Source organism: Hylobates moloch, unplaced genomic scaffold (genome assembly GCF_009828535.3).
Source record: "Hylobates moloch isolate HMO894 unplaced genomic scaffold, HMol_V3 SCAFFOLD_8, whole genome shotgun sequence".
In the NCBI taxonomy this organism is placed as follows: Eukaryota; Metazoa; Chordata; class Mammalia; order Primates; family Hylobatidae; genus Hylobates; species Hylobates moloch.
In genome coordinates, this window is record NW_026652283.1 from 17,247,449 (window position 1) to 17,260,128 (window position 12,680).

The following is a 12,680-nucleotide window of genomic DNA, read 5'->3' on the forward strand; positions in this document are numbered from 1 at the left end:
ACATTTTATAGATGCAACAGTTGAATATCCTGAAATTGTTCAACAATGACTTTCTTGAGACAATAGGTAGACCTAGTGAGTACAGATTAGAACAAGGTTTATTCCTTGCATAATGAGTGCTCTTCCCAGGACACAACTATGCCAAATCATATGGAAAAAAGTCCTGCATATGGAACTCAATGTCCTGACTGTCAGATAAATATAAATGTTCTTTAACTTCAGTGTCTTCAGATTAGTTGAAAGACCATCATAAGAAAAACATCTACATGCTTATAGCTATGGTTCTCAAACTGGCATACCACGCTATCAAAGCCTTAAGGATTAATATGACACATCCTTTTTAGTATCTTATTTTGTTTAAAGGATTAGAACAAAACTTTAAAGTTTGGAGTCAAATGTGTATATACACATTACATACATGTGCAACCAAAATCATCATGTGCTCTTTTTTCCATGTGTGCAATTTTGAATTTTTAAGAATAAAAGTGCATAGAAATGAATCATTTTATCATGTACCCAGAATACATTAACAATGATTGTCACTGAGCTCATGTAGGAATAGTAAATTTTTTTGCTTAAAAAATATGTTTTCGAATACTTAGTGCAGTATAAATTTGTAGTAAAATAGGAATTATCTGAAAGCATACTTCATAAGCTTAAGTAAGAGAAAGCACTGGTCATCTATTTCAGAGATTACAAATTCAATGCCGAACTACTATTTTTCTTTATGTGATAAAAGAAACTATGACAAAATTGTATTAATTCATTGTTCCCCTTGAATGATTAAGAGTGACTTGTAAAGCTGGACACTCAGTCAGTAACTTCAGTACAAAAAACAAAGTAATGTGTTTCTTGCACATGCCAGAATACTGCAATGAAACGAAGTTTGAGATTTAGATAAAGAAATTTGTTCATGGGGAGTGAGTCAATTGCAACTCTTCCTGTATTTATATATTATAAACTTACAGTATCAGTGGTAAAATAATGTTCTCATGCAAATTCCTTCACAGAAGCCTTATGAGAAATATTTTCCTGTGACTATTAAAGAGACTGACCATTGAAACAGTTATTCTATCCAACTGCCAAATATATGCACAATTTAAACTGTAAATCGAACTATGCTCTCGTAGACATCTCCATCAGGTGTTGCCTAAGAACCTTCGTTCAACTGCTAATGGCATCATAGTCATCTCTTCTCAATGCTTAGTCTAATGTAGCTCATAAAGTAGCAAAAAATGTTTGCCATTTGTAGCCACATATCAACATAAATGTGAATTTATATTTAATTTGAGAAAAAATAATCTGCCTAGATGCTGAACCTGACACAGAAGATCAGAGCTCTGGATTCAACTCAGTTTTCTGAGACTGATAGACTCAATTGCCCATTCACACACACACTGCTAGGAAACCTATTAGAAGCAATTGTTTCTGATGATAAACAATTAAAATATTCAGTTTATATAAAAAGTGCATATATTATGAAGTAGAATACAATGTGTACACATTTTTTAAGACAGGACCTAAGGCTTAAGAAATTTTATGCTTATTATAGGTCACTTTAGACTATGTTCCTTGGCAGCTAGAATTATGTTACATTTTTTTACCTAAGGGTTATTTCTATGTAAAAATCAAAGGATCATTGTCTTAGTACTTTTGATCCACCTGAGAATTCCACAAGTTATTGGCTTATTTTTCTCTGAAAGACAAAATTGAATTATTGTTTGCTTTTTAAAATCCACAGTGAGAGCAAAGACTAAGGAATCAGATAAACATGAGTAGAATTCTTCAGTTACTACTTCTTAGGTGATGTCACCTTTGGTATGCATTTAACTTCTCCTGGTCATTTTCTTATCTATTGCTGAAATAATTTGACTGCTCTTCTCTAAGGATGAAAAGATTAACATGAAGCATTTAGTGTACTACCTGCCAAGGGATATATACTTCCTCAGGGCAGAAATCTGGTTTCTCTTCTTTACCTCCCAGCACATAGAATAGTGCCTAGCAAGGGAGGGTTAAAAGTGTTTATCAAGACTGCCTGGAGGCTTCCCTTAGGAAACTTAAGAGCTAAAATCCTCCCAGCTGCTGCTTTATTCCTGTAATATAAGGATAATCCAAAGCATAATCCTGCTAATGCTGCCATTAAACAAAATAAATCAGGGAGCTATTACTTGGATAAATTAGATGCTCACAGAGGCCTGAAACCTACTACACTCAGAGCCCCAGTCCCAAGTCCAATCATAGTTAACAACACTGTTTTGTCTGACCCGTTAAGTCTGACACCTGAGAGATAGGAGGTGGATTTGAGTGAAAGTCTGTCCCCAAACCATGGGCTGACCATAAAGTCTCACCCTTCATCTTCAGCCTTCTTACATCCTAACTGTTGGGCAATGTAAGAATAAGGTATGGGCATAGTTGAGATTTTGTGAGAGTGAGTTCATCAAAACTTAAAATTTATGATTCACAAAACTTAAAACTGATATCTTCATGAGAAGTGAGTACATGCTGTCACCCTAAAGCTTTTCACTCCAGCAAATAAAATGTGTTCAGTAAATGTTTGTTGGATCAATGTTCAATGAATGAATGGTAGAGTCTCCATAAATCATGATTAATATTATACTCCTACTATTATTATTATCCTCATGTCTTTAAAGTGCTGATGAAGAAATAATGTTTTGTACTGCACTGTGTACCTGTAAATTCGTAAGTGCAAACAACGTCTTTAGAAATGGTGAACACTGGGATGAATAATGGGATCAGAGTCATATTTTAACTTTCTTAGCAAGTTTTGGCCTAAACTGATGTATAATAGTGGAAAAATTTGGAATTTATTCAAAAAAGTTTAAGACCAGAACAAGATAAATGGCCTTGAATTTTTACGAAATTGAAGGGAAAATTATTAAACATAATTGAAGTACATTTTTAACATTGAGGACATGGCAGATTAGTTGTAAAGAAGGCATTGCATGATCACTTTGATAGATGCCAACCCAGAAAAGTCATACTGGATTACATTCAACATCCATTCCTCCTGGAAAATTTTAGTACACTCAGAATAGATCCAAGCTTAGATAAGCATCATACTTTCAAAAGTTAAAAATGATAAGCATTCTCACTAATGGTGGGGAAAAGATAGTATCTTCTATATTGATAAGAAAGCTCTCTAATTAAACTTTGTTACGCAGTTATTTTTTCAAGTGAATAATACAACAATTAATACAATCCCAGAGAATTAACACACACACACACACACAAACAAATCAAAATAACAAGAATTTAGTAAAATAAGTGGTTACAAAGTAAACATTTAAGACTCAGTACTGTAAAAATTAAAAAGAAAATATATGATCACCTAAATAGATACAGAAAATGTAGTTAATAAAATGTAGAACCATTCATTTAGGAAAAAAATAGAAATAGAAAAGAATGTCATTAACATATAGCTAAAAACCTACAGAAAACATTATGCTTAACAGTAAACATTAAAAGTTTTTCCTTTGAAATCAAGAACACACCAAAAATGGTTGCTATCACCACTTCCATTTAATACTGAAGTGGAAGTTTCTTAGCAGTGCAGAGTGACAAAAACAGCCACTACCATTATTTGCAGGTTACATGACTGTGTACATACAAATTTCAAAAGAATTTGCATATGTTGTTAATCAATAAGAGTTAAAGATCTACTCATATATTATCAAATATGAATTAAAAGTTAGTAAAAGATATCATTTACGCCATACAAAATATGCCAAACCAAAGAATAACTCCAACAAAAAATATGCAAGACCAAACTAAATAGAACAATATACCACATTCGTGAACTGAATGTCTTAATACTATAGAGATGTTAATATTCTCCAAATTGATTTGTAATTTGCATACAGTACATTCAAAATCCTTACCCGTTGGTTTTGTGTGTGGGGGAACTTGATAAGCTAATTCTAAAATGTATTTAGGACGTCAAAGGGCCTAGAATAGTGAAGAACCCCCTAAAGAAAATGAGGTAAAATAATCATTCTTCTGGATTTCAAGATGTACTATAAAGCTCCAGCTATTTAGGATAGTGTAATACTGACACAGAGATAGACAAAGAGATAAATGCAACAAAATGAGGAGGCCAGAAACAGGCTTGTGTATATACAGACCCTTGGTTTTGGACAAAGTTAAACAGTAAAGAAAAAAAATGTCTTTGCAATTTAAAAAATTGTTACATTAAACATTGTTCATCCATATTTAGAGAAACCATGTAGCCATTTAAAAATATGGTTTAATGCTATGTTCTGAATTAGCAAGATAGTTTAGTCATTCAACAAATATTTTTGGATCACTTACTATGTACCAGTTACTATTAATTTTTCCCTGTAAAATATATTATTAAGTTAACGAAAAAAAATTGCAACATTACATACAATTGTGATTCTTCTCTAACTCTCATCTCACACAAAGTCAAAGTTCTTATGCAATTGTGCCCTTTAGGTCTTTGATTCCCTTCTTTCTCTACTCACTTTGTGTCAGCCACACCGCCGTCCTCTTGCTGCTCGTTAAACACTCTAGTAATTCATCTACTTCTGAGCTTGTGGACTAGCTGTTGCTTCTGCCTAAAATGCATTTCATCAGAATTCCCATGGCCTACTTTCATGGCAAGTTAAGGTCTTTGTCAAATCATTCAGCTCATCTTTTCAGTGAGATGAGCACTTTTCAGTGGGCATCCTATTTAAAATTGTAAAACTATTATCTACCCCCATATTTCCTCTCCCTATTTCCTATTTTCTTTTATAATACGTATTAGTTTATCAAATTTTATATTTTTACTTGATTAATTACTATCAGAATTTTAGATTATACAAACTCTAAGAGGGCAAAAAACTTCCGTCTCTTTTGTTCATTGCTAAATCCTATCACTAGAATAGTACCTGGCATGTAACAGGAATAAGGACAATGTGTATGTCTTTGTGTTTGCATGTCTATGTGTTTGCATGTCTGTGTGTTTGCACAAATATATAGAGAAAGTTCAAAAAAGAATGATGTCAAACTTCTTACAGTGGTTATTTCTGGAGAGGGGCACTGGCCTCCCATGGAGAAAAGAAAAAGGGAACCTTTCACATTTTACTTTATATTTTCCCGTGTTGCTTGAATTATATATGCTAAAATGCCAAGTTTTTAAATGTCTCTAAATCTCTTACATATAACAGGCAAATCAACCAGGATAGCAAAATCCAAAAGCTTGGACAACATTTATGACAAAACTAGGCAACAAGGTATACCCAAAGAACCGTACAATAAAAGCAGGTGGAGGCAAACCATTAAATTACAAGATTTGTGTGGTATGAGCATTTGGATAGAAGGAAGCTAAGGGAAACCACAGGTACTCTGGCTGACCTGAGAGTGGGACTCCAAAAGAGTCAACAGTTATTGTTGGAAGCTGAGCAGGCTAATTTGAGAAAAGCAGTTGAAATTGGAAGTACTTTTTGCATACTCTATTTCGCAGGCAAGGGTGAGGGTCCTGTGGCAAATATAAAAAGATTAGGCAATCTATGAATTCTCAACTTTAACTGGGGCTTTCTTCCAAGAAAAGGGTGTCTCTCACACTGAAGAGAAACTGTTGGACATATAATCCAAATTGCGTGGACAAGAGATAATATTAGCAAAGGGAAAATCAAAGTCCAGAAAAAGTTGGAGGGAGGGGATCAAAGGAGAAATATCTCAGAATGTATTGTATGAAATTTTATATATACATATAGAGAGAGAGACAGAGTTTTGCTCTTGTTGCCTAGGCTGGAATGCAGTGGCACAATCTTGGCTCACTGCAACCTCCACCTCCCAGGTCCAAGCAATTCTCCTGCCTCAGTCTCACAAGTAGCTGGGATTCCAGGCATCTGCCACCATGCCTGGCTAATTTTTTGTATTTTTAGTAGAGACGGGGTTTCACTGGTCTCAAACTCCTGACCTCAGGTGATCCACTGGCCTCAGCCTCCCAAAGTGCTGGGATTGCAGGCAGGAGCCATCGCACCTGGCCAAAATCATTTTTTTTAATCACTATGTGACAACAACAGAAAAGGAAGCCCCAGACCCTAAAAAATCCTCTACTCCTTCCTGAAAGTTCAGGAATACTCATTTTATATAAAAATGAACAAGAAAAATGACCATGGTTGAAAGTCATATAGAATTACAACAAGAAAAAGAGAAATAAGAAGCAAAATAATATCCTTACAAAAAAAGTGGGCCAGAAAGACATGCCCACCAAAAGGATAAACTGTATCCTTATATTTAATTGAGATAAAAGAAATTAAGAAAATGATAAATATATGAAGGAACAACATAGACCACAATCAGGAAACCTCAGAAAGGAAGTGATTGAACCCAAGAAAGAATTAGAAATAAAAGAAAACATGATTTTACAAACAATAAGCTAGAAGAGACATGGGAATGAACAAACACAACAAAACACACAATGCCTCAAGAAAGAAGGTAAAAACAGAGAGGACTTTTAAAATAAAAAAGAAATAAAGAAAGGCAATGAAGATCCAATGTACATATAATAGTAGTCCCTGAAAAAAAGAAAATGAAACAATATATAAAACTATATCAAAACTAAATAGCATATTTAGTATTTTAACAAATACTAAGACAATAATTTAAGAAAAAAGGCCGGGCGCGGTGGCTCACGCTTATAATCCCAGCACTTTGGGAGGCCGAGGCGGGCGGATCACGAGGTCAGGAGATCGAGACCACAGTGAAACCCCGTCTCTACTAAAAATACAAAAAATTAGCCGGGCGTGGTGGCGGGCTCCTGTAGTCCCAGCTACTCGGAGAGGCTGAGGCAGGAGAATGGCGTGAACCCGGGAGGCGGAGCTTGCAGTGAGCCGAGATCGGGCCACTGCACTCCAGCCTGGGTGACAGAGCAAGACTCCGTCTCAAAAAAAAAAAAAAAAAAAAAGAAAAAAATTTCAAAAGTGAAAGGATTTGAAATTACATATTGAAAGGGCACTATTCAAAAAAATGACCCAGAAAAACCAATACAGAAGCATGTTTTAGAAAAACTACTGAACTTTGCAGAAAGAGAAACTTTCTTTAAGCATGTAGGCCGAAGACTAACTCACTTATATGGGAAATAATTTACTATGTCATCAGAGTTTTGAATAGTAATCCTTTATTCCGGAAGAAAATAGAATAGCTTTATGGCACTCAAAAAAGAAAATGTGAGCTAATGATGTTATATCCAGGCAAACTAACTTTCAAGTATAAAGGCCACAGATCAACTGTTGTCAGCTTACAAGAATTCAGAAACTTATTTCCTTGAGCACTTCTTGAAGAATTTACTGGAACATGAGTTTCAGGTAATAAAAGTGATTGTAGAGACGTGGGCATAAGGACTGGTAGAGAGTTTAAAATTAAGTGAAGGTTATAAGAGAAACTGCAAAGTGTGTTTAGTATACATACTATACAATATAGTTCAATTGTACTATACAATTGTAGGTCAATAAAAAATGGAGGTGGGTTTAGACAGGCATACTGGCACATGCCTCTAATCCTAGCTACTCAGGAAGCTGAGGAGGGAGGATCCTTTGAGCCTAGGATTCAGAGGCTGCAGTGAGCTACTATCTCACCACTGTATTCCAGCCTGGGTGACAGAGTAAGACCCTATCTCTGAAAAAAAAAAAAAAAAAAAAAAAAAAAAAAAAAAAAAAAAAAAAAAAAAAAAAAAAAAAAAAAAAAGGAAGTAGGGGATAGGAAGCACAAATTAAAAGTAGAATAAGCATACTGTTTGCTTTATGGTATTTACTGAGATTAAAAGGGTAATATCACAAGTCAGATACTTGAGAAAAGGGAACAAACAGTATAAAAATAGAAGCTATTAGCTGATTTCAATATTGCTCTCAACAGAGAATGAATTAAAAATAACAAAAAAGAAGAGGTAAAGGAAAATGTAGAAATAAATTATTATACCATCAGAATGCAAACTTTCTTAAACACGAAAAAGCCTTTCAAAAGCAAAGACAACAAAAATAAAAACACCAAAAACAAAGAAAAACAAAGAATGAAAAATATTTTATATAAAATACTTGTCTGTTAAATATAGTACTTAAGTATGCTACCTTTTTTAAAGATAGAAAAACATAACAATATACAAAAATAAAATTTAAATTAAAAATTAAACAATGAAAGTTGAGCCATAAGGGTTAAAACTGTTTACATATAAGAGAAGGGAAAGAATAGGGTAGAAAGTATGGGAATAGCTGCTAGGCTTCTTGGAATTTGCGTTACTTCTGGAATTTTGTAAATATTTTAAATAAATATAAGCTGGAACTAATTTTTTTTAAAATTCCCCCAAATAAACAAAAAAAAATTTTTTTTTTTTTTTTTGAGACGGAGTCTCGCTCTGTCGCCCAGGCTGGAGTGCCGTGGCGCCATCTCGGTTCACTGCAAGCTTCGCCTCCCGGGTTCACGCCATTCTCCTGCCTCAGCCTCCAGAGTAGCTGGGACTACAGGCACCTGCCACCACGCCCGGCTAATTTTTTGTATTTTTAGTAAAGACGGGGTTTCATCATGTTAACCAGGATAGTCTTGATCTCCTGACCTCGTGATCCACCCGCCTGGGCCTCCCAAAGTGCTGGGATTACAGATGTGAGCCACCGTGCCCGGCCACAACAAAATCTTTTTAAAATGTAGTTATACAATATAGCAACTACAGTTTTATATTTCATCACAAGAGTTTCTTGTATATTTATTTGCTAATAACTCCAGATGCGAACTTGAAGTTTATACAAATAACATTTAATAGTTGGGCTCCAAATAAACATGCATGGCTCTTGGCTTTCTCCCCTCACACAGACAAACACAAAGAAACAGATCATAAATGAAATAAGTAGATGCAGAGGAGTGTTACTCACTGTCTTTTCTTTTACATTTCTCTAGGAAAATAAAGGAAAGTCTGGAGTGTTTCCCTGTTAAATTGAATAACTTGATCCACACACTTGCACAAATGTCAGCCGTAAGCCCTGCCAAATCTACTTCACAGACTTTTCCTCAGGAATCCTGTTTGCTGAATACAACTAGGTCGATTCAAAGAGCAACAATTTTAGGGTTCAGCCAGAAATCCAGTAATGTAAGTTTAAAGTCCATCATCTTGACTTACGTATCACTTGACTTTATCTCAGACTTCTCTTCACTATGCTACACAGCCTTTCTTATAGCCTAATTTTTTACTATGCAAACGAAAAATAATTTACAATTTAAGCAGGAGTGTCATTAAGAGGATGTTCCAAGGAAAAATCAGAACAACAAGAGCTATGAGTAGGGAACCATCAAAGAGAACAATTCCTGCCCTGTGGTAGAGTGTAAATCAAGAACTAATTAAAATGTCCACAAGAACAGCAAAAATTAGGCAATCTGTTCCTAGCACATACGATCATGATACTCTTAGATATTATTTATAGGTAATTTTGCCTTTACAAAATGCATCTCCTAGCTTTTAGGATAATGTTTTGCAGAAAGGTTCTTCCTTTGTTTGATTTACATAAAATCGGGTTTTAGAATGTATCACAGGCTGATATTGCCATCTTTTGATTTCTATCTATTTACTTTCTGCAGCTGTATCTGATCCAGGTGACATACAGCAACAACAAAACAGGCCTGATAGAAAAATCATTTGACCAGCTTTCAAAACTTCACAGCCAACTTCAGAAGCAGTTTGCATCACCGACTCTCCCAGAGTAAGGCACTGTCCTTTTACATTGTTTTGCTTTCAGTACTTGTCCTTGAGCAAAAAGAAAAATTATGGTTATGGGATTTTCTATTTGTGAGCAACACAGTATTCTGACTCCAATGCCATTGAATCTATCCCAGCAGAGAGTCTGAATTGCTCTCAGAGTGAAGAATCTTTTGTCTCATAAAACAGAACAAGATTTGCAATTTTATTTTTACTTCCAGTCATTGATTTTGTAGACAGACAATTTCAAAAGCTACTTCGTTTTTCTTCGATTATTGGGAAAATAGTCTCATTTGCCTGTTTTTAATTTAATCCTCTTAGTTATTTTTTATAAAAATACAATTGAAATTGAAATTGCAGAAGAAAATTGGATATGTTTACTTTTTCAACAAATAACTGTAATATAAAGCCTATATATACATAGGCTTATTAATATACATATTTAATTATATATAATTACATATATGCTTATTAAATATATGTTTAATTTCAATAACAGAAAAAAGTAAATGTATTTATATCAATTCATATATTACTAACTTTGTTGCCATTAATTTTTAACTTTTAAATTATTAACTTGCGTTATCTAAATTGAATTTGTTATTTTGTTCATTTTGAAGCCATCTTGACAATCATTATTTTCATTTATGTTATAATGGAAAAATGTTAAACATAAGCAAACTAAAAATATCATAAAAATAACTGCTATTCAAATAACCCTTCAGAAATTCATCACTTAGAAGCAGTCAAATTTTGATCATAGACTTCAGTCTATAAAAAAGGTGTATCTTGATTTTAAAAATGTGAGCTTTCCAGAAATTATGATATTGCATTTAGGTTAATCAGATGTTTTATCTACAGTGAGATTGTTGTTAGGTAAAGTAAATGGTCGTTTTATGATGTAATTGTTTATACTTTACCTGGCATACTTGATACATGTAGATTTTTACTCAGCTTTCAGGATTTAGTCACCTTCCAAAATATAAATATAAGCAAAGTTACTGCATAGGGAGATATTGCGCAATATTAAAAATTGAGTAGTTCACATTCATGAAAAAAACTGTACTGGCATATGTAACAGGGATTTTTGAAATTCAGATGCTTTCAGCATCAGGAAGTCCACAAATTAAGAACATACTCAAGAGACTGAGAGGGAGGTAAAGTCATTCTGGAAACTTTTAGAAGTAACATCAAGTTTTAGAATTATCAAAAAATCTGATAGAATAACTGAAAAAAAGAGACACAGGCAAAAAAAAAAATCTCAACGTTTGGCTGCAAATACCACATTCAACATCAGTGTTTGCCATGATATCCTACTAATTAATAAATGAGAAGAATATGTTAATCTTTGTTTAATGGCTATCCTTTTTCAAAAATGTCTCTATTCTACACTGTACCTCACCAATACATATCAGTATAACTTGTAAAACTTTAAAAATTCTAATAATCTATCTCAATTGGCCTCTTTTCAGTTTTCAGCTTTTGTTAGGATTCTGCTTTGCTCATTACTGCTGCCTGGAGGTTCTTACATTGATTTTCAAACTGTGTAAGCAACCTGTGGAGGCAAGGAACATTTTGTCCTATGTTCCCTGAACACTGTTTGCATGCTGACACTCACAAAGGGACCCAGGCTTACAGTGATGCACATAAATAAAGGATGAAGATTCCCTATGACTTCTAAATTTACTGAGGGAAGCCCTACGAGAGTTATGTAAATGTCATCTGGAAGGCATGATCAGAAAGTCAGTCATGAAGAATGAAATTCTAATCAGTTCATACCATCTAACAGTGGACTTCAAATCAGCTATTTGTGTTTCTGGGTAACTTCCAGGGGTACACGACATGAAAATATTCCTTAAAATTAATAATCTTTTTTAGAAAAGTAATATGCTTGGCGGGAGTTGACTTTCTTCTCCCAACCATCCAAAATTTTATTTTGGTACATTGATCAGGCTATAGAAACTTCTGAGGACCAGACAAAAGGGCAAATCAAAATATTGGTGTTGGTATTGAGAAAATGAATTACTCTAATGATCAAATATCAAATCAAATCTTTGTTAGATGTTTTCTAATCTTTGTTGTGAATGAAATTGAGGGAGGATATGATGATACTGTCAGACAAAAGATCATAAAAAGTAATTTTCAATAACTGTTGTATTTGACATATAATTCGAAGAAGTTTCAATTAAATGACAGTATTATAGAAGCATTCCTCAACTTTCATGTACTTATTTATACACAAGATGTTTTAGTACATATATCTATAAAAATATTAACAAAGTAGCAGAGTTGACGTAGACTTCTGTTTTGTTCTACCAACAAGGAAAATTCACACAGACATGTGAATTAATGCTTAAAACCAGCCTAATCTCTCATTTATCAAATTCATTTCTCCCCAAAAAATACCACGCAAATATAGATATATAGAATATAGATCTATCTCTCTACCTACCTATCTATCTATCTGTCTTCTGTGCTATATGCTCAATTGATTGTATACTGGTACTAATTTTCATGATTAAATTTGGATAAAAAATTTTAAAGACTTAAGTCTTAGAGTCTGCAAGAGACTTTAAAAAATAAAATGTTCATTGTTAAAATATACAAGCATAGAGTTTTGGACTTTCCTGACATTTCCAACAGTAATCAGTGGGGTGCCATGAAATTATCACATACATCTGTATCTTTGCTGACTGTCCTTTACTATCCTCCATGTTCATTTCCCCTCCAAGCATGGTAGCCAAGCTGTGGTTCCTACCAAAGAAGCAGAAGTGTGGATGAGGCAGCAGTATGACTGGAGTCAGAGGAGGCTGCTAGGCAGTTCCTGACAGGGTATATGTAGACAGCAAGATATGTTACCAAATGCTACCCATTACCGGTCATCCCACCTAATAATTGGTCTTCATCAAATTCAACCCATCAAGATGAATCATCAGATTGTGCAAAGGAAATTCTGCAAGTAGTCAGACTCTTT

At 34.0% G+C, this 12,680-nt stretch overlaps 1 protein-coding gene across 3 annotated transcripts in view; it reads left to right on the plus strand.

The window, feature by feature from the left end:
• PIK3C2G (phosphatidylinositol-4-phosphate 3-kinase catalytic subunit type 2 gamma) overlaps positions 1-12,680 on the plus strand; it is a 398,295-nt gene that overhangs the window by 298,260 nt on the left and 87,355 nt on the right. For all 3 annotated transcript variants that reach the window (XM_032159742.1, XM_058442576.1, XM_032159744.2), the window contains 2 exons: positions 8,914-9,103; positions 9,589-9,710. In XM_032159742.1, the coding sequence (XP_032015633.1) occupies positions 8,914-9,103; positions 9,589-9,710 (312 nt within the window). The remainder of the gene's footprint in view (positions 1-8,913; positions 9,104-9,588; positions 9,711-12,680) is intronic.